General features: G+C 27.7%; 1 protein-coding gene across 1 annotated transcript in view; it reads left to right on the top strand.

Annotated features, from left to right (window-relative positions):
- The window catches only part of robo1 (roundabout guidance receptor 1), a 291324-nt gene that overhangs the window by 192260 nt on the left and 75182 nt on the right, over window positions 1–23882 (top strand). The window contains 6 exon segments of the mRNA XM_075308740.1: window positions 4374–4643; window positions 8095–8372; window positions 8568–8769; window positions 12428–12444; window positions 12446–12511; window positions 21791–21951. Of these exon segments, the coding sequence (XP_075164855.1) occupies window positions 4374–4643; window positions 8095–8372; window positions 8568–8769; window positions 12428–12444; window positions 12446–12511; window positions 21791–21951 (994 nt within the window).

Below are 23882 nucleotides of genomic sequence, written 5' to 3'. Positions count from 1 at the left end.
TTTAGTTGAAATTTTGCACAGGGAGTAGAATTAGCATTGTAGCTATGCGTGCCAAATTTGGTTGAAATCGGTTCAGATTTAGATATAGCTCCCATATATATGTTTTTCTGATTTCGACAAAAATGGTCAAAATACCAACATTTTCCTTGTAAAATCGCCTCTGCTTAGTCGAAAAGTTGTAAAAATTACTCTAATTTTTTTACTAACATTGTGTTCCACCCTAGTGCATTAGCCAACTTAAACTGTGAGTCTATAGATTTTGTACAAGTCTATCAAATTCTGTCCAGATCGAGTGATATTTAAATGTATGTATTTGGGACAAACCTTTATATATAGCACCCAACACATTTGACGGATGTGATATGGTATCGAAAATTTTGATCTACAAAGTGGTGCAGGGTATAATATAGTCGGCCCCGCCCGACTTTAGATTTTCCTTACTTGTTTATTATTTATTTTGTTTAATTTCATTCCATTTCATTCCATTTCATTTCATTTCATTTCATTTCATTTCATTTCATTTCATTTCATTTCATTTCATTTCATTTCATTTCATTTCATTTCATTTCATTTCATTTCATTTCATTTCATTTCATTTAATTTAATTTAATTTAATTTAATTTAATTTAATTTAATTTAATTTAATTTAATTTAATTTAATTTAATTTAATTTAATTTAATTTAATTTAATTTAATTTAGTTTAATTTAATTTAATTTAATTTAATTTAATTGAGTGTAATTTAATTAAATTAAAATTAGTGGCAAAATTCGTTTATTTATATAACAGACATATGCCTTTTGGTTTCACTGTATTACTATACCCTGTTTCCTATCATTCGTGTTGAAGTAGAAGCCTTTGGTTTTTTTTTTCTTAACCAAATTGTACGAATCTTCTTTTAAATCGACATCATTGATAATATGTAAGTATAGAAAAAATATCCACTAAAACTTCTTCTTCACGTTGTCTTTGCCATTCTATTGAGGCGGCGACCCCATGTGAATAAACGCTAGATATTTATATAAGTGTGGAGTTCTTTTTTTTTTTCCTACTTCTCCACTGTTGGATATCTTACAATGGATGGCCTAACTCCGGCCATATAAATTTCACAAGTGCCTATGATGAAGAGTTGAAAGTTTGGCGCCATTGGGTAGATTTTACAAATATTTGAGATATGTTTTTCCCCAATTTTTGTTGTTGTTTATTTTTCCTATGTGTCATTGTAAGAGTGATGTGATGACGATGATGATGTCTTGTTGTGTTGCTTCCATTTAAAAAGCCATCGAAAAAGTTTATCAGCATCGTCATCTTTTAAAATGAATAGAAGACGAAGAAAAAAAAAAAACAAACGACGGAAACAAAAACTTTAAGCGCCATGGGTGTGGAAAATTTCTGAATGGTAAAAAAAACTCTTAAAAAGGAAAACATTTGAAAATAGTTTCCATCTCAGACATGTTCTCACTGCTCGTTGTGCCTCAAGTATCATTCCTTGTTTGTTTGTTCAATTACGAATATAGTTCTAGAATTTTGTATTATATATTCAATAATTTTAGAGATATATTTGTGTGTGGGTGATTTACTTAGATTTTACATGAAATGAAATTAAATTAAGAAATATTACTAATAAGAGTTGAAGGGTATTGCGAACCATTCATACGGAAAAACAGATAGAAAAAGGTGTCTAGATAGGCTCAAGAGGTCATACTTTAATTACCGATTGCCTCTTATACCCATATTTGTTCATGTCCCATAAATATACTGGCCAAAATTTCTCTATACCATAATCAGATAATTATATTTAAAAACTGATGCATGCTTTTAGGAGTCACAAAAAATATTTTAAATACATTTAAATTGCTCGTGAGTCTTGTGCATTGAAAATGAAATATTCAAAATAAGAGTAAACACTATTTTTTTTCTGATTCAATCACGAAATTAATTGATCCAAATAATTTTTTAATTGAAATGTCTTCAATCACGAAAATTTTTCCCTTTAAGGTCTTAATTGAGTTTTAAAAAATATTCAATTAAGTATTTAATTGATTCAACAAATATTTTAATTGAAACAAAAATCAATCACAAAAATTAATAGTATCAATTAATTTTTTAATTGCATCAAATTATTTTTTAATTGATTTTCAATAATTTTATTAAATGATACTATCATTTCAGTGATTGAACACATTTCAATTAAAAAATTAATTGGATCAATTAATTTCGTGATTGAGTCAGAAAAAAATCCAAACATCGCATCATGGACTCGCGAGTAAATTCAGAGGTTATCGATATATGTATATTATGTCGAGTAAATAGGTTTTAGTTTGTGGCCAATATCTGGTTAATGTTTTAAGTCAATGCCCTAAAGTATGCTAAATAAAATATTTTTTGATATCAGTAAAGCTAAAGACTTTTTAGGAAACGAACGAACAAACTAAAATGTTTTTTTTTCATAAGATTACATCTGAATTTTTTCAACTAAGCACGGTTGAATTTAAATCTTTATAAAGTTCGTGAATATTTGTTTTAATGTGTGGCCAATATCTGGTTAATGTTTTACATCAATGCCCTAAAGTATGCTAAATAAAATATTTTTTGATATCAGTACAGCTAATTAATTTTTAGGAAACGAACGAACAAACTAAAATGTTTTTTTTCCATAAAATTGAATCTGAATTTTTTCAACTAAGCAACGGATGAATTTAAATCTTTATAAAGTTCGTGACTATCTTCGCGTGATCTTAACAAAAAAAAATTGATTTAATATTTCATATTTTAATATGACTTCAAGTGTATGTACAGGGCTCAATGTTAGTCCGATAAGAAGATAAGAAAGTAATTTATTGCAATATATGTTTACAACCTAAGCATGCTAAAAAAATTAAAATTAAATTAAACTTATGTACTTTTAAATTTTTGTCTCAAAAGTTTACAATTAAAATTTACTTTACGTTTGTGATTATAATTATTTCAAAAATTAATTTTCGAGCAACCGAAAAAATAAAAATGTATATGACTTTAATGTAACAAAAATTAAAATTAATTTAGTTTTTGTAAGAACAACTTTTTAAGACAATTGATATCAAGATCACTACCTTGAATCTCTAGCTGTTTTATTATTTTCTATACACATCGTAGTTAACTCGCATTAGGTTGATATATTTAGTTTACGTATGCCTAAAATTATGCCATACTTTTTGCGTAGTTGATTTTCACCCTTAAAAATATGCCTCATTCTCTATTTTCTATTTCTCTTTATTGTTTATAATAACCCTTGAAATATGCTATACAATTTTCCATTTTAATTGTTTCTTAATGATTTCTTAATGATTCCAGCAATTCATAGTTATCACCACAATAAACTGAAAATTCTATTTATTTCATTATTATACCTTAAGTATTTGTTTGCCTCTTTCCCCAGCATAATGGAAGTTAATTTTCCAAACTGTCCTTAAAAGTAATGAAGTATTATTATGTGACATTTTAGATCAAAAATGCGAATTTCTTGTGAACTCAAGAACTTTTCCAATTTTAAATTTAAATTTCCCCCAATTGTCTTGTGGTGTGTTAAGAGTCTTAGAAAACTTCTCTAATGTCCTTTAACAATGAGAAGATCTTTCGGCCAAACGACCACTTGTTCCGGTGACATAAACAAATAGTTTCAAGTTTAAAACTACATTTAATTAAAGATAGAAATCCTCTAAGCTCAATCGGGAGCAAGAGAAGAGAAAACTTTTCCACTTTCTTTTATGTATTTTTTTTTTTTTTGTCGTCTCTCTCTCTTTTTGTGTTTTTGTAGAAAGAAAACAAACACAAGAAATAAGTCATTAGTGGTTTAATTTTTTTTGCAACATAACATGGAAGTTGTTGCCTTAGATTAAAGAGAGGCTGAAAGACCAGTGCACCTGGTCAAGGAAACATCAGTGAAAACTTCAATGTAAGCAAAGTAAACCACAACTTTAGATTCTAGGCTCTCTTGTTTTCCCCACTTGTTTTTTTCCCCGTCACATTGTCCACTTGAGATTTTGTTTTTCTGTAAAAGCTGCAGGTGTAGTATTCGGGCCACCTGGAAGCTAAATGGAGAAAAAAAGAAACTTTCCTACTCAGGGTTTTTTTTTCTGTTTCCTGGGCTATATTAACATTTCAAGTGTCATTCTGTATAAAGGACCATTACCCCAAGACCAGTGACAACAATGAAGAGCCCTAAATACAAAACATGAAAGGATTGACTTGACTGGCCAAGCAAGCCTTGCAGCCTGCTGGGCATGATGAAATGAAGCACTCTACAGACAGACGGACAGACTAAAAGAACTTTATTAATTTCAGCAAAACTTTAATTGCTCTCATTTCATTTTTCTTTCTTTTGTTTCATTTCAGTTAAACCCTATTTCATGAAAGAACCACAGGACTTAACAATGTTGGCTGGTCAAACTGCCACATTTCATTGCTCAGTGGGCGGTGATCCACCACCAAAAATTCTATGGAAAAAGGAAGAAGGCAATATTCCAGTATCTCGGGCTCGCATTCAGCATGATGACAAAAGTTTAGAAATATCCAATATTGTGCCAGAGGACGAGGGAACTTATGTGTGTGAGGCCCACAACAATGTGGGGCAGATAAGTGCAAGGGCCTCGTTGACAGTGCATGGTAAGTTAATTTTTTATATTTTTCTAAAATCCTCCAGAGATATTCTAAAAATTTTCCGAAAATTTCAATTAGAATTAAATTTTCCGAAAATCTTCTATAAGAAAAAAAATTCGATAATTTTCTATAAGAATTAAAATTTTCGTAAAATTTCTATAAGAATAAAAATTTACGAAGCTTTTCCGAACATTTTCTATAAGAATAAAAAATTTCCACGAGAAAAAAATTTTTCGAAAATTTTCTATAAAAATAAAATTTTTAGAACATTTTTTGGCTGAATTAAATTTTCAAAAGAATTTCGTAATAATAGTTTGAAAACAATATATATATAATAATAAAATTTTGCGATAAATTTCTATAAGAATGAAATTTTATGATAATTTTCTATATGAATAACATTTTCCGAAAACTTAGAAATAACATTTTCCGAAAATTTATAAATAAAATTTTCCGAAAATTTTATTCTCAAATATAAGAATAAAATTTTCCGAATATTTTCTATGAAAAAAAAATTCCGAAAATTTTCTATGAAAATAAAATTTTGCGAAAATTTTCTATGAGAATAATATTTTCATGAAAATTTTCTTTAACAATTAAATTTTCCACAATTTTTTTATAAGAATAAGATTTTCCGATTCGAATATTTACTATAAGAATATTTACTATAAGAATAATATTCGGAAAATTGTTGTTTATTATAAGAATACAATTTTCCGAATATTTTCTATAAGAACAAAATTTTATGAAAATTTTCTATAGAAACAGATTTTCCGAAAATTTTCTATAATTAAAAAAATTTCTGAAAATTGTCTATAAGAAAAAACTTTTCCGACAATTTTCTATAAGAATTACAATTTCCGTAAAATTTCTATAAGAATAAAATTTTCCGAAACTTTTCCGAACATTTTCTATAAGAATAAAAAATTTCCTTGAGAATGAAATTTTCCGAAAATTTTCCATGTGAATAATATTTTCTATAAGAATAAAATCTTGCGATAAATTTCTATAAGAATGAAATTTTCTATACGAATAAAATTTTCCGAATATTTGCTATGAAAAAAAAAAAATTCCAAAAATTTTCTATGAAAATAAAATTTGGCGAAAATTTTCTATGAGAATATTTTCATGAAAATTTTCTTTCAAAATAAAATTTTCCACAATTTTTTTTATAAGAATAAGTTTTTCCAAAAGTTGTAAAAATAAATTTTTCCGAAAATTTTCTATAAGAATAAAATCTTGCGATAAATTTCTATAAGAATGAAATTTTTTATACGAATAAAATTTTCCGAATATTTGCTATGAAAAAAAAATTCCGAAAATTTTCTATGAAAATAAAATTTTGCGAAAATTTTCTATGAGGATATTTTCATGAAAATTTTCTTTCAAAATAAAATTTTCCACAAATTTTTTTTGTAATAATAAGTGTTTCCAAAAATGTCCTATAAGAATGCAATTTTTCGTATATTACTATAAGAATAATATTGGGAAAATTCTATTTTATTGTAAGAATACAATTTTCCGAATATTTTCTATAAGAACAAAATTGTATGAAGATTTTCTATAATAAAATTTTCTATTCTAATTTTTCAGAAAATTTTCTATAATTAAAAAAATGTCGGAAAATTTTCTATAAGAATAAACTTTTCCGACAATTTTCTATAAGAATAAAATTTTCCGAAAATTTTCTATAAGACTAACATCTTCCGAAATATGTCTGTAAGAATAAAATTTTCCATAAAACTAAAATTTTTGTAAGAATTAAATTTTCACAAAATTTCATAAAATTTCTTATACAAATAAAATTTTCCGAAAATTTTGTATAATATAAAATTTTCTAATCATTTTCTATAAGAATAAAATTTTCCGACATAAAATGTTCCAAAATTTTCCTTTAGAAAAAAATATGCGAACATTTTCTTTAGAAAAAAAAATTTCCCAACAAATTTCGATAGAAATAAAATTTTCTCAAACATGTTCTAAAGATATAAAAATTTTCTCAACAATTTTCTAAAGAAATAAAAAATTTTCGAAAATTTTCTGTAGAAATAAAATTTTCTAAAAATTTTCTTTAGAAATAAAATTTTTTGAAATTTTCCTTTAGAAAAAAAAAATTCTGAAAATTTTCTTTAGAAATAAAAATTTACCAAAAATTTTGTATAGAAATAAAATTTTTTTCAAAAAATTTCTATAGAAATAAAATTATCCACATATTTTCTGTACAAATAAATTTTTCCGAAAACTTTCTATAGAAATAACATTTTTCGAAACTTTTCTATAGAAATAAAATTTTGACAAAACTTTCTATAGAAATAAAATTTTGACAAAATTTTGAAAAAATGTTCTATAGCAATAACATTTTGAAAAAAATTTTTAAAGAAAATTTTCTATAATTAAAAAATTTTCTGAAAATTTTCTATAAGAATAAACTTTTCCGACAATTTTCTATAAGAATAAAATTTTCCGAAAATTTTCAATAAGACTAAAATCTTCCGAAATATGTCTGTAAGAATAAAATTTTCCATAAAACTAAAATTTTTGTAATTTTCACAAAATTTCATACAATTTCTTATAAAAATAAAATTTTCCTAAAATTATGTATAATATAAAACTTTCTGATCATTTTCTATAAGAATAAAATTTTCCGAAAATTTTCTATAGGAATTAAATTTTCTGAAAATTTTCTATAAGTATTAAATTTTACGAAAATTTTCTATAAAAAATAAATTTTCCGAAATATGTCTGCAAAAATAAAATTTTCCGAAAATTTTTCATAAAAATAGTTTTTTTTTTGTAAATTTGTTAAATGTTCACAAGATTTCAGAAAATTTCTTATAAAAATTAATTAATAAAATAATAATAATAATATAAAATTTTCCAAAAATATTCTATAAGAATACAATTTTCCAAAAATTGTCTTTAAGAATAAAATTTTCCAAAAATTTTCTATAAGAATAAAATTTTTCGAAAATTTTCTATAATAATGAAATTTTCCGAAAACTTTCTATAAGAATAAACTTTTCCGAAATTTGTCTATAAGACTACAATTTTACAAAATTTTATCATAAGAATAAAACTTTTGTGAACATTTTCTATACTCGTAGGAATAAAATATTTAAGAAAATGTTCTATAAGAAAAAAATTTTCAGAAAATTTCCTATAAAAAAATTTCGAAAATTTTCAAAAAAAATATTTCAGAAACATTTTTATAAAAATATTTTTTTTTTAAATTATTTTCTATAGAATTAAAAAATTCAATAAGAATAAAATTTTTCGAAAAGAATAAAAGTTTCCGAAACATTTCTATTATAATAAAATTTTTTAATAATTGTTTTATAGAAATAAAATTGTTCAAATTTTTTTTAAATAAAATTCTAAGTTTTTTTCTTCCTTTTTAATATTTTTAATTTTGCTTATCATGATAATTAATTTTATTTTTCTCTAACTTGATTTTTAGCACCACCCACGTTCATTGTCAAACCCCAGGATAAAAAAGTCGGCTTGAATGGTGTTGCCATGTTCCCTTGTGTTGCCGATGGCAATCCTCCACCTTCGGTTTTTTGGACAAAAGAAGGTTCCAGTACACTTATGTTCCCCAACAACTCATATGGACACTTGCATGTATCTCTCGAGGGTACTCTGCAAATCAATGGTGTACAAAAGGATGATGCTGGCTACTATGTATGTTCGGCCTTTAGTGTGGTAGATTCCACAACAATACGAGCATTTTTACAGGTAAATAAGGCATTCAGCCAGAAACATACGTTATCCGGGCAACTTTTAGAATAGAGTATAGTGTCTTGTTGCCATGTCCCCAAAGATGGCAAAGAGATGACATGTGTGAAATTTCTTTCATTCCTTTCTCGTTATATAAATTTTTTTGTTCTTGTTTGGTTTTAATCAAATTTCAAACTTCAATTGTTGTCACAGGTTACCTCTGTAGATGATACACCGCCACCCATCATCCAAATTGGTCCTTCAAATCAAACCCTACCCAAAGGAAGTGTTGCCATGTTACCCTGTCGTGCTTCAGGGCATCCAACGCCACGCGTCAAGTGGTATCGTGATGGTACCACCTTACAAAGTGGCAATCGTTATACCATTGTTCAGGGTGGATCTCTGCGAATTGATGGTAAGTATGCTGGGGAAAAGAAATAAATATAGGAAATTGTGAAGATATGTGTGGGTTGCGACGATGAGTTGGTTTATTTGAAATGTGACAGCATGTGTGCTTTTCGTATAAATGAAAATGCCTCTAAAGTGTTAGGTGCGAAAAAAGATTTTTTCTGGTATTATATTGAAACCTATTGAAGGTTTTTTTTTTGGTACTTGTTTTTGAAAACCATGTCCTTGAACTACAAGGAAAGGGAAAGGAAGAGCATAATTCAATAGAGTTTTTTTTTGTTAGAAATAGGAGGACTTATGGTGGTTTCTGCAACGTTCATGGTTTGGTATATGTTGAGGACCAGTTGTCAAGAGGTTCTCTGTTTTGTTGGAATGAGCTACCTTTGCTGTAAAATTGTTTTCACAAGTTTACTTTAACAATTTGTTTCAATAAAGAATAACATTTTCAATAGAAATTTCCAAAAACAAAGAAAATTTTCAAAGTTTTTCTGTACACCATAAATTTCTCGAAAATTTCTATAGAAAACAATTTTTCCAATAAATTTTCCAAAATAAAAAAATTTCTCAAAATCTTTGTAAAGAATTGAAAATTTTCCAAAAATTTTTTATAGAAATAAAATTTTCTAAAAATTTTCATTAGAAATAAAATATTCCAAAATTTTCCTTTAGAAAAAAATATCCGAAAATTTTCTTTAGAAATAAAAATTTCCCAACAAATTTCTATAGAAATAAAATTTTCTTAAAAATTTTCTAAAGATATAAAAATTTTCCAAAAAAAAAACAAACAAAAAAATTCCAAAAATTTTCTATATAAATAAAATTTTCTAAAAAATTTCTACAGAAATAAAATTTTCTAAACATTTTCTTTAGAAATATAAAATTTCCCAAAAATTTTGTATAGAAATAAAATTTTTTCAAAAAAATTCAAAAATTTTTCGAACTTTTCCTTTAGAAAAAAAATTTCTGAAAATTTTCTTTAGAAATAAAAATTTGTATAGAAATAAAACTTTTTCAAAAAAAAAAAAAAAAAAAAATCATAGAAATAACATTTTTCGAAATGTTTCTATAGAGATAAAATTTTGGCAAAACTTTCTATAGAAATAAAATTTTGACAAAATTTTCTATAGAAATAAAATTTTGAAAAAAATTTCTAAAGAAATAAAATTTTTCGAAAATTTTCTATAGAGATGAATTTTTGACAATATTTTTATAGAAATAAAATTTTGGGAAAATTTTCTATAGAAGTAAACATTTTGGAAATTTTTCTCTAGAGAAGTAAAATTTTTGGAAAATTTTCTATAGAAATAAAATTTTGGGAAGCATTTTCTATAGAAATAAATTTTGATAAAATTTTCTGTAGAAATAAAATTTTTCATATAAATAAAATTTTCCTATATTGTTAAATAGAAATAAAATTTTCCTAATGAAATTTTCAGACAATTTTCTATAGAAATAACATTTTTTGAAAGTTTTCTATAAAAATGAACTTCTCCGAAAATTATCTATAGAAATAAAATTTTTGAAAGTTTTCTATAAAAAAAAAAACTTCCGAAAATTTTCTATGCAAATAAAATTTTCCAAAAATTTTATATTAACTAATTTTCAATAGAAAAAAATTCCCAAAATATTCCTAAATTTTTCTATAAAAACAAAATTTTCTATAGATAAAATTTCAATGGAAATACAAGTATTCGAAAATTTTCTTTGGAAATAAAATTTTATATAGAATTAAATGTTTTTGAAAATTTTCTATAGAAATAATAATTTCCCGAAAATTTTCTGTAGAAATAAAATTGTCCTAAAATTGTCTATAGAAATAAACTGTTTCGAAAATATTCTATTGAAATAAAACTTTGAAAAATTGCCATAGAAATAAAATATTTCGAAACAAACAACAATAAATTTCTATAGAAATAAAATTTTCTCCAAAATTTTCTAAAGATATAAAAATTTTCTCAAAAATTTTCTAAAAAAATAAAAAATTTTCCAAAAAATTTTAGAAATAAAATTTTCCGAAAGTGTTCTATAAAAATTATATTTTTCGAAAATTTTCTATAGAAATAAAATTTTTGAAAGTTTTCTATAAACAAAAAACTTTCCGAAAATTTTCTATACAAAAAAAAATTTCCAAAAATGTTATATTAACTAATTTTCAATAGAAAAAAATTCCCAAAATATTCCTAAATTTTTCTATAAAAACAAAATTTTCCGAAATAAATTTTTCCAAAGATTTTCTAAAAAATACAATTTTTGATAATGTTTTTATAAAAAATAAATACAATTTTCCAATTATTTTCTATAAAAATAAAATTTTCTGAAATAAAATGGTTCGAAAATTTTCTATAGATGAAATTTCTATGGAAACACAAGTATTCGACAATCTTGTACAGAAAAAAAAATTGTTTCGAAAAATTTGTATTAAAATAATATTTTTTTTCCAAAATTTTCCATAGAAATAAAATTTTCTGAAAATTTTCTCTGGAAATAAAATTTTCCGAAAATTTTCTCTGCAAATAAAATTTTATATAGAATTAAATGTTTTTGAAAATTTCCTATAGAAATTATAATATTCCGAGAATTTTCTGTAGAAATAAAATTGTCCTAAATTTGTCTATAGAAGTAAACTGTTTCGAAAATATTCTATAGAAATAAAACTTTGAAGAATTGCGATAGAAATAAAATATTTCGAAACAAACAACAACAAATTTTTATAGAAATAAAAATTTCTCAAAAATTTTCTAAAGATATAAAAATTTTCTCAAAAATTTTCTAAAGAAAAAATTTCCAAAAAATTTTAGAAATAAAATTGTCCGAAAGTTTTCTATAAAAATGAACTTCTCAGAAAATTTTCTATAGAAATAAAATTTTCCGAAATTTTTCTATAAAAATAAACTTTTCCGAAAAATTTCTATACAAATAAAATTTTCCAAAAATTTTATATGAACTAATTTTCAATAGAAAAAAATTCCCAAAATATTCCTAAAATTCTCTATAAAAAGAAAATTTGCCGAAATAAAATTTTCCCAAAATTTGCTAAAGAAATACAATTTTTGATAATGTTTTAATAAAAAATAAATAAAATTTTCAATTATTTTCTATAAAAGTAAAATTTTCCAAAATAAAAATTTTCTATAGATAAAATTTCTATAGAAAAAAATTTCTATATATAAAAATACTATAGAAGTATTCGACAATCTTGTACAGAAATAAAATTGTTTCGAAAAATTTGTATTACAATAATATTTTTTCCAAAATTTTCCATAGAAATAAAATTTTCTCTGGAAATAAAATTTTCTATATAATTAAATTTTTTTTGGTAATTTTTTATGGAAACCAATTTTTCGAAATTTTTCTATAGAAATTAAATTTTTCCGAAAATTTTCTGTAGAAATAAAATTGTCTATAGTAATCAAATTTTCCGAAAATTTTCTATAAAAATATCAAAATTTAAAACTTTTCTATAGAAATTAAATTTTTCGAAAATTGTCTAAAAATAAAAGAATAAAATTTTCAATTGAAATTAAATTTTCTAGTACTACCTATCACATTGTGTGAAATCTTCATTTTACCAAAAGGGGAAATTTTTTAAGTTTGAGCTTTTTAACAAATTTTAAAAATTTTTGTTGTAACTACTATTAATTAAATTAATTTCCAATTCCTTTCAGATTTACAACTTAACGATTTCTGGTCTCTATACATGTACAGCATCATCAGAAAGTGGAGAAACTTCATGGTCGGCAACATTAACGGTCTGTATTCTCGATTTGTTTCAATTCAACTAAATATTCACCAACAAAAATATAAAATCCTCTACATATACATAATTATTAATTAGTAAAAATATTTCATACAAATACTAAACAAGGAAACAACCGACAAGGATCATAAAAAAAAATATGAACTTATTTTTATAGACTTTTGTTTGTTGGTGTTAGTATGGTTGCTGACGTGTGTACTTTTCGTTTTGGCGAAAAAAAAAAATTAATTAGCCATAAATCCTTTTTTCGTTTGTGGCTTTTTGTTTTGTATATTTTTCTACTCTTTGCAGAATTTTATATATTTTTTTTGTTTATTTTGTGGTATGGTGTTTTAACAATTTTGTTTCGCTGTTTCATTTCGTTTTGTGGTTAAATACTTGGAATACATAACAGAAATTAAATAATAAAAAATTATATGAACCAAAGCCTAGCAGGCATTGCTAAGAGGGCCCACAGCGGTTTGGCTAACATTCGCCTACACGTATACATTTCGCCTAATTAATTTTGGAATCCTTAGAAAAAAATAATATGAAGAAATAAAAATTTTTCTCGTGGCAAAATAAATGTAAAATAAAATATCAACATGATTTTTTCTTTTACGACTCGAAAACAAAACGTTCTGACACTAAACCATAATTAAAAGTGAAGTGTAGGATTATAACATACAAATAAATAAATTCAATTCTGTTGATGGCTGGGTCATAACATTTCTTCTTTTATGGTTGTTGCGTTTTTTCTTCATTAAGGATTTCTAAGATTGATGAAGATTATTAAACATTACACAAGGAAACGAAAAATGGATGGCCAAGATTTCTTTTAAGGTTGACCTCCTCTTTATCCATATTGTCACAATTCGTAAGCTATTCACCGACAAATTAATTGTTTGGGCTTTGAAATATAGGTTTTTTCTCTATATCGTTCTTTTGGACATTTTTGTTTTTTATCACTTCTTTTGGATATTAAAAAAAAAACACCAAGTACTTAATGAATGCAACCAAAAGAAAAAAATTAGCATATAAATTGGTAAAGTCTCCAACTCAAGTTGAAAGAAATATCGAACCCCTACAAAACAATTTAACTACTTGATCATGTATAGCTGTGCTCGGTCAATTGCTATGATAGAGACAGAGAGAATAAAAAAACAAGCTGTAGTAGATACTATATGGCCAAAAGTCTTAAATACCATTAAAGAATATTTTTTTTAAAACTCAATGACTTCCCGCCATAAATATCATAATTATCCCAATTGACCCAAAAAAAGTGCAAAGTCATTACGAACGAATATTCCAGTTACTCTGAGATACTCCAATCGGCAGCAACCATTTCAAGTGGTTATTAAAAGCCCAAAATTCTTGAAGAGAAGATACCGCCATAAACGATAGCAAATATTTTTCCAAAAACAAGACGAAAAAAAGAAAAAAATTATAGGTAGTTTGTACTCATTTTCGGTCTACGCCAGACCCAAAGAAGTTTCTGGCTTTTGGGATCACTTGTCTTGACTTCGTAAACAAACATGCCGGCCATGTTGTCGAACAAAGTTATTTCGAAACGTGTATCTGCATATTAATTAAATTAATTTTTATACAACGGGAGGGGCAAAAAAGCTCTGGAAAATTGTAATAAATATATCATCAATTCAATGGACAAATTGATGTCTGTTTACGTGGTGGTGGCTTCAGATGACTCTGATGACTTACCTACTAGTAGTTGTGGCATATGAAAATATTTGCCCACAAATGTGTGGGCCAGGCCAGACAAAGGCCACCAACGTCGAGTAAAGAAGTCTTTGGCCATATTTTCAATGCAGAGATTCAATCAGAAAATTTAATGAAGCACCAATGAAACATTGGAATAATTAATAAGTGTTTAAATAAGCAAAATATTGGCGGTTAACATAAAAAGAATTCAGTTGAGTATTATTTTTTATATAAGAATAATATTTTGCCTTTAATCTCACTTTATGATGCATTTCGCATGTTAATACCTGCACTTTTTAAAATAACATTATATTGCTTAATGTTTTTTTTATATATAGCATACTTCAGGGGGCTTTAATGGCCGAATTCAGAGAAGATGTGTTTTATAGTTTCGCAACGGGTAATAGTTTTTTTTTTAATAATTTGGTGTAGAGAAACTAAATTGGAATATTTTAATATTCTTATTTACCATAAAGATGTTTTTTTTTTTTAAATACCTTCAAGGTATCACATAACAAAATAAAACATATTGCATACCTTTGGGGGCTTTAGTGTCGAAATTCAGCAAAATGTGCTATTATTTTAAAAATCATCTAAAATATCTCTAAAATATATCTAATTAAAAAATTGATGGAAAAACGCGTCAGCTATTTTTTGACTTTTTAATCAAATTAAAAAATAAAGTCAATTAAGAAAATGGTGGAATATTAACAATTTAATGATATAATAACATATCTTCAATTAAAAGAATAAATGAAAATCAAAATTTGTCGGCCAAGGCCATCACACACTTCATGAAAGTGGCCTTGAGGTATTTTGGCCCATTCCTGGCGAAGCGAAATGATCGACACTTTGGTATTTTTAGAGCCAACCTTACTCTCCAAAATGTCCCAGGCATAACAGGTTGGCTGATAAGTCCCCGGTCTGACACATAGATGGCGTCGCTAAAGGGTGATACGGTCAAAATTTGGTCAAGGGAAAACGCGTGTAAATCGGTGAAATCGTTTATTTAAGAAATCAAATTAAATTTCTTTTTCAAGTTCAATTAGTATAAAATTCAGGAAAAATATTCAGTTAAGTTTCGCTTTTCCAAATCCGAATTGCCGGGCCTCACGCTTGACACCTGCCATCAGATTTTGTACAGCCACCTTGTCCACCTTCTTCGCCGCAGAAAGCCAGTTTGCCTTGAACTGCTGCTCGTCCTTAGCAGTTTTTTTGGTCTTCTTTAGGTTCCGCTTGACAATAGCCCAGTATTTCTCAATTGGGTGGAGCTCTGGCGTGTTGGGAGGGTTCTTGTCCTTGGGAACCACCTGCACGTTGTTGGCGGCGTACCACTCCATGGCCTTTTTACCGTAATGGCAAGATGCCAAATCCGGCCAAAACAGTACGGAACAACCGTGTTTCTTCAGGAAAGACAGCAGACGTTTATTCAAACACTCTTTCACGTAAATTTCTTGGTTGACAGTCCCGGAAGCTATGAAAATGCTGCTTTTCAAGCCACAGGTACGGATGGCGTGCCAAACCAGATATTTCTTTGCGAACTTTGACAGTTTTATGTGCTTGAAAATATCTGCTACATTTCCCCTTCCTTTTGCCGTATAAAACTCCTGTCCCGGAAGCTGCTTGTAGTCGGCTTTGACGTAGGTTTCGTCGTCCATTACCACGCAGTCAAACTTCGTCAGCATCGTCGGGGATCGTGCTTTGGCCGTCGTATTCTGTTTATCATCGCGATTTGGAGTCACTACCTTCTTGTAAGTCGATAGTCCGGCTCGTTTTTTGGCTCGATGCACGGTTGTAGACGATACACCCAGCTTATTTGCGGCATCTCGGAGAGAGAGGTTAGGGTTTCGCTTGAAACTACCGGCAACTCTCTTTGTCGTCTCAGCGGCTTCCGGTTTTCGATTTCCCCCCGATCCAGACTTCCTAGCTGTCGACAAACGTTCCCCAAACACTTTAATTACATTTGTAACGGTTGATTTGGCAACTTTTAGCGATTTTGCCAGCTTTGCGTGCGAGTAGCTCGGATTTTCGCGATGCGCGAGCAAAATTTTGATACGCTGCTCTTCTTGCTTGGACGGCATTTTGACAACTGAAGAGTGAATTCCAAAATCAAAATAGGAGCAACATTCTACACACACACACCTTCAAAATGAGGGGTGTTCAGGTTTTTTAAATGCAAAATTGAAAGAAATACGTCAAGTTTATATTGACCAAATTTTGACCGTATCACCCTTAATGCATATTATTTTTATATAGTACCAACTTTCAAATGATTCGTGTCAAAATTTGACGCCTGTAAGTCAATTAGTTTGTGAGATAGTGCGTCTTTTGTGAAGCTACTTTTGTTATTGTGAGAAAAATGGAAAAAAGGAATTTCGTGTTTTGATAAAATACTGTTTTCTGAAGGGAAAAAATACGGTGGAAGCAAAAACTTGGCTTGATAATGAGTTTCCCGACTCTGCCCCAGGGAAATCAATACTAATTGATTGGTATGCAAAATTCAAGCGTGGTGAAATGAGCACGGAGGACGGTGAACGCAGTGGAGCGCCCGAAAGAGGTGGTTACCGACGAAAACATCAAAAAAATCCACAAAATGATTTTGAGTGACCGTAAAATGAAGTTGATCGAGATAGCAGAGGCCTTAAAGATATCAAAGGAACGTGTTGGTCACATCATTCATCAATATTTGGATATGCGGAAGCTCTGTGCAAAATGGGTGCCGCGCGAGCTCATATTTGACCAAAAACAACAACGTGTTGATGATTCTGAGCGGTGTTTGCAGCTGTTAACTCGTAATACACCCGAGTTTTTTTCGTCGATATGTGACAATGGATGAAACATGGCTCCATCACTACACTCCTGAGTCCAATCGACAGTCGGCTGAGTGGACAGCGACCGGTGAACCGTCTCCGAAGCGTGGAAAGACTCAAAAGTCCGCTGGCAAAGTAATGGCCTCTGTTTTTTGGGATGCACATGGAATAATTTTTATCGATTATCTTGAGAAGGGAAAAACCATCAACAGTGACTATTATATGGCGTTATTGGAGCGTCTGAAGGTCGAAAACGCGGCAAAACGGCCCCATATTAAAAAGAAAAAAGTGTTGTCCCACCAAGACAACGCACCGTGCCACAAGTCATTGAGAACGATGGCAAAAATTCATGAATTGGGCTTCGAATTGCTTCCCCACCCACCGTATTCACCAGATCTGGCCCCCAGCGACTTTTTCTTGTTCTCAGACCTCAAAAGGATGCTCGCAGGGAAAAAATTTGGCTGCAATGAAGAGGTGATCGCCGAAACTGAGGTCTATTTTGAGGCAAAACAGAAGGAGTACTACCAAAATGGTATCAAAAAATTGGAAGGTCGTTATAATCGTTGTATCGCTCTTGAAGGGAACTATGTTGAATAATAAAAACGAATTTTGACAAAAAAAATGTGTTTTTCTTTGTTAGACCGGGGACTTATCAGCCAACCTGTTAAAAGTCCAAAGCACTGATATGCGGATACATTGTGGGATAGATAAAGCGACGAACCTCCTTTTTAGGCCATTCTTAATTGACGCGTGTTGAGTGGGATGACGCTGAGTCCTTTTGGAACGTCCATGATTTACGGTCGAAAAGTTAGTATGTCCGTGGCTTCAATACTATTTTTAGGACCCCACACATCGGCCGTTAAGGTTGCTCATATCATTATCATGTACGACATTTGAGTTCTGATGGGCAATCAAACGTGCAAATTTCAGCTGACCTCTCTTACAACAAACCTCGATCATTTTGTTTGTTCTTAAACCGATTAATTTGAAGCAACTCCTTGGCTCTTTCCAGTCTAATTTTTTCGTACATTGGTGTGCTTTTGCACTTTTTTGAACTTCAATAGCTTTAGTCCAAGCTCTTTTTTCAATATGTATTGCATCTGTACTCGCGATATGTTCTGCTCAAGAGCAAGTTTTCCGTCGTGGATTTAAGTCAAATCTGGCCTTCTGTTTTCGAATAATTTCGGGTATTTCGTTTTTTGCCCACTTTTTTGACACGAGTCACTAAAGATTTATTCACATTTACAGAAGGGTATAGCCTCTTGTGAATTTCCTTCCAAATGTAAAGCAATCATCCTTAAATTCCATTACGAATATCTTTATTTCAGAAGCAAAATATTTCAAAATGCTTTTATAGGGTTGTAAGCAATAAAATTTCCTGTCACTGAAATAAATCTGTTGGACGAACGATGTAGAAATGATAGAAACCTGCAGTTGGTTGCAATAAATATCGGCCACCCTGTAGTGGCTGGCCGTTATATCAAGCACAATTTGACTATTCAGTCTATTGTGATGCCACAGTGGTGAAATTCTCTCTTGGGAATGGGCACACAGAAAGAATTTTAACGAAAAATTTTCCAATTAAAGTCTTAATTGAGTTTTAAAAAATATTCAATTAAAAATTTATTTAATTCAACAAATATTTTATTTCAAATATCAATCACAAAAATGTATAGCATCAATTAATTTTTTAAATGGATCAATTAATTTTTTAATTGATACTATCATTTCTGTGATTATGTCGTCAATCAATTAAAAAACTAATTGGATCGATTAATTTCGTGATTGAATCAGAAAAAAACTTGTTTGAGTGTACATATAAGGTGGAATTTATTAAAAAGGGGTCAAAAAAATTGTTTCATGGATATAACGAAAACGTACATTAGTCATATGAAATATTTCACTATCTAATAGAAAACCTTTTATAATTACGAAATGTTTCATGAATTCATTAAATAGTTTTAATAATACTACCAATACACATACAATTCGGCCAGGACGAATTTTCCACCTTATAAATTTGTTGTAATTTAATTAAAAATATTTTATTGTTTGTTACAGTTTTATTTTTTTTTTGTAATTTTTAAATTTTGTTTAATTCAATTTCATCGTAGTTTATGTTGAATATATAATTTTTTTTATAATTTTTAGTAGTCCCAAAATCCTTAGACAGTTAAAATTTAAATTATTTAAATTTAGTAAAAGGTGTATATGCCAATTAATAGACGTTATTGAAATTGTTACAAAATATTATGTTAAACCCTTAAATTGGTTTCCTCGAAAGAAATCCACCAGCAGATGTTCCCTTACATGTCTTACCATCCCAGTGACAGGGTCAAACGTGATTCACGTAAAAATAAGCCAAAAAATAAAATTTCGAACCCTACCATATGTAGGACAATATTGACATTTATTTGCATGATTCTTACCATTCCAAAAAAAAAATGGGAAAAAATGGAAGATTGTCATTAACTTGATTTTTCGTTTTGGACAGCCCGTGTCTGTGCTGCACGTAGCATGTCTGAAAGTTTTGGTTAAGATGCTTTTGTGTGTTTCTCATATCCTCGAAATAAACCTAAGTTGTTGCTTAAAATTCCATGAAAACATCACAAAATTTCATTATAATTTGCATAAATATTACAATGTTCCGCAAATTACCTGACACAGTACACGGACAGCAACACCACCACCAAATTTTATGCTACAGCATTGTCATCATCACAGCACAGCACAGCATCGACAACCACAACTTTGACAACGGACGTAAGCCAAAGCAAAACAGCACAAAAAAAAAAACAATGTCAATCACAATTAATGTTCACAAGAGCTGAACTGATACATGCAACAACAGCAGCAGTAACCAACAAAATCAGCGACCAACAAAAGCTTTTTGCCACAGTTTATTGACTAATATTGGGGGTTTCGTCGTTGCAGGGAGCAATCAATAATGATACACAGAGAGAAACAAGGGATTTACATAGATAAATTAAAATATATAAAATAAATTAATTTATATCACTTTAAATTAAATTAAATTAAATTAAATTAAATTAAATTAAATTAAATTAAATTAAATTAAATTAAATTAAATTAAATTAAATTAAATTAAATTAAATTAAATTAAATTAAATTAAATTAAATTAAATTAAATTAAATTAAATTAAATTAAATTAAATTAAATTAAATTAAATTAAATTAAATTAAATTAAATTAAATTAAATTAAACTAAATTAAATTAAATTAAATTAAATTAAAAATTAAAAATTAAAAATTAAAAATTAAAAATTAAAAATTAAAAATTAAAAATTAAAAATTAAAAATTAAAAATTAAAAATTAAAAATTAAAAATTAAAAATTAAAAATTAAAAATTAAAAATTAAAAATTAAAAATTAAAAATTAAAAATTAAAAATTAAAAATTAAAAATTAAAAATTAAAAATTAAAAATTAAAAATTAAAAATTAAAAATTAAAAATTAAAAATTAAAAATTAAAAATTAAACTAAAAATTAAAAGTTAAAAATTAAAAACTAAAAATGAAAAATGAAAAATTTAATTTAAATTTTAAAATTAAAAATTAAAACTTAAAAATTAAAAAATAAAAATTAAAATTAAAATTTTATGTATGTTATGCTATACTCAGTTTACTCGTAGACAAACGAATCGAAACGGAGTGATTGCGGAAGCAAAATGACAAAAGAACGAAAAAAATGTGGACGGATGGATACATGTGTGGTAAAAAGAAGGCTAATCAGAAATTTAAAATAAAAATTAAAAATAAAAAATTTAAAATTTAAAATTTAAAATTAAAAACAAAAAATAAATTAAAAACTAAAAATTAAAAATTTTAAATTAAATTAAAAATTTAAAATTAAGAATTAAAAATTTAAAATTAAACATTACATTACTTAACTTTAATTTTTTTAAAGTTATGGTCTTAAATTTGCGGAAAAATAAAATTTTAATTTTCTCATGGTGTATTAAAAATCATGCAATATTATTTTCAGAATTGTTGCTGTTGATGTTGTTTGAGTTTGGTATAAAACATATATTTTTTGTTAAAATTAAATTAAATTAAAAATGAAAAATTTTAAATTAAATTTAAAATTAGAACTTAAAAATTAAAAAATAAAAATTTAAAATAAAAAATTTAAAATTTAAATTAAAAACTAAAAATTTTAAATTAAATTTTGCTAAGTATGCTATACTCAGTTTATTCGTATACGAACGAATCGAAACGGAGTGATTGCGGAAGCAAAATTACAAAAGAACGAAAAAAAATGTGGACGGATACATGTGTGGTAAAAAGAAGGCTAATCAGAAATTTAAAATTAAAAATAAAAAATATTAAATTTAAAAATTTAAAATTAAAAATGAAAAATTAGAAACTAAAAATTAAATTAAAAACTAAAAATTAAAAATTTTAAATATAAAATTAAGAATTAAAAAATTTAAATTAAACATTACATTACTTAATTTTTTTTTTTAAAGTTATGTTATGTTATTAAATTTGCGGAAAAATTTAATTTCAAGTTTCTCATGGTGTATTAAAAATCATGCAATATTATATTCAGGATTTTTGCTGTTGCCGTTGTTTGAGTTTGGTACAAAACATATATTTTCTTGTATAAAATCCAAATGGCAACACGAAAAGTGGTATTTTATATTTATACTAAAATTTGCATATTTTCATATTTAAATATCCATTATTTTTCTCTGTTATTCTTTCATGTCTTTGCCATTTGACATCATTTCATCACGCCAGGTGGAAAAGAGTAGTTCATCAATATTACATCGTTCAGCAGATCCCAGCACATATCCAGCACCTCCGGGTACCCCTAAAGCGGTGAATGTTACACAGAATTCCATATCATTAAGATGGTCCAGAAGTCAAGAGAAGCCACAGGCAACGAGTCCAATTATTGGGTAAGTTTGACGTTTTTGTTTTTTTTTTTCTTTTGTTGCATGGGTAAAAAGTAAAGTGCATGTGAGACCTTTCTCCTCTTTGCTGTGGATGTGTCTTTATTGGAATCATATATAAAATAAAAAAAAAAAAATAAAAAACTAAAATGCTTTCAATGTGAAAGGATATCAATTTTGTCCACCATAAATCACGAAATTCTGTTTTCTTAAAATGACAAAAAAAAAATTATATGAATAATAAATGAAAATTTAAATTTATTGTTGCAAAATTCGTGTTCTTAAAAAAATTTAAGTCGTATTTGAAGAACTTTGGAAATAAATAATTTATTAATCCCATAATTTTTGTTTGAACCAACCAAATACTTATAACAAATTCTATTGCTAGAAAAATTCAATTTTATCATAAATATTCCAAAAGTTTATAATTTTCTCCACATACTCGTAATTTTGGATTAATTTTTAAAAATATTTACACTGTTTGCAATTTTTCCTTAAGTTCTCTTTATTCACCGCTACCATGCAACTATTCTTTGTTTTATTGCCATATTCAAAATTTGCAGTTTTTGGCATTTCCTTGGTTGGTGTTTTGTACTTCCACCTCAACAGATATGAGATTATATCCATTTGTTCTGTTTCTCCTCTTTCATTATGCTAATTTGACCGTTAATCTTGTGTTTGGCATCTCTAAAGAGGAGGTATTGTATCGCTCATACAAAAGAAAGAAAACTGAAATGGTATTGTTCTTAAAAAAGAAAACCTTAACACAAAAGGTGCCAGTGGCCTAGAGCCTTACAAAAGAAGACAATAAAGGGGGAAACTGCTTAAGAGAAGTGACGAAAACAAAAGCCGAATTTTCCTTTCCAAAAATGTGCATTTATAGCACTGCAAAAAAAATGTTTAAAAAAATCTTAGTGTTTCCATATAAAAAAGATGTATATACCCTTTTCAGACCAAATATCTTGTAGCTGGAACGAAACTTTAAAACCCAGTCTATTTATCTGAAAACATCTTTACTCTCGAGAAGTCAAGTAGGAAGATCGGTTTATATTGGGTCTAATGAATGATTGGTCTAATTTAGCATTTGCTAAGTATGTTATACTCAGCTTATTCGTATACAAACGAATCGAAACGCAGCGATTGCGGAAGCAAAATGACACAAAGACGACATTAAATGTGGACGGATAAATGTGTGGTAAAAAGAAGGCTAATCAGAAGCAAACGATTGCCAGTGCAAACCATTGCTGTGGTTTTCAAATTTAGGTGTTCGTATGTGCGGATATGTTTTCCGCAAATTTTCTGTAGAGTGCGGATGTAGATGCAAGCGGAAGCATATTGGTGAGAACTGTGGAATTATACAAGTAAAATGCGGATGCAATGTAGTACTTGACAAGCAATCGCGGAAGTATGTGTTTGCGAACGCAATTGCTTCCATTGTGTATCCTTCAGATAGCTTGCGAAGGCAAATAATTGTGGAATCGAAACGCAGCGATTGCGGAAGCAAAATGACATAAGTACAGAAAAACTGTAGACGGTTACAGGTTTGGTAAAAAGAAGGCTATTCGGAAGCAAACGATTGCCGCTGCACACCATTACAGTGTCTGTCAAACTTAGGTGCTTGTATGTGCCAAAATGTTTTCCGAAATTTTCTGTTGAGTGCGGATACCAGCGGAAGCACATTGGTAAGAACTGTGGAATTGTACAAGTAAAATGCGGATGCAATTTAGTACTTGGCAAGCAATCGCGGAAGTATGTGTGTGCGAACGCAAATGTTTCCAGTGCGTATTCTTCAGATAGCTTGCGAAGGCAAATAATTGCGGATGTTGAAAATTGCATGGTCGTTTATAATCGGCAGCTCGAATGTGTGGATGTGTTTTGTCACATTTTCTACAGAGTGTGGATGTATAAGCGTACGGAAGCATACTCATGAGCTATTG

This window comes from Haematobia irritans, chromosome 5 (assembly GCF_050003625.1).
Source record: "Haematobia irritans isolate KBUSLIRL chromosome 5, ASM5000362v1, whole genome shotgun sequence".
Taxonomy (NCBI): Eukaryota; Metazoa; Arthropoda; class Insecta; order Diptera; family Muscidae; genus Haematobia; species Haematobia irritans.
This window is presented reverse-complemented; position numbering and strand designations above follow the sequence as displayed.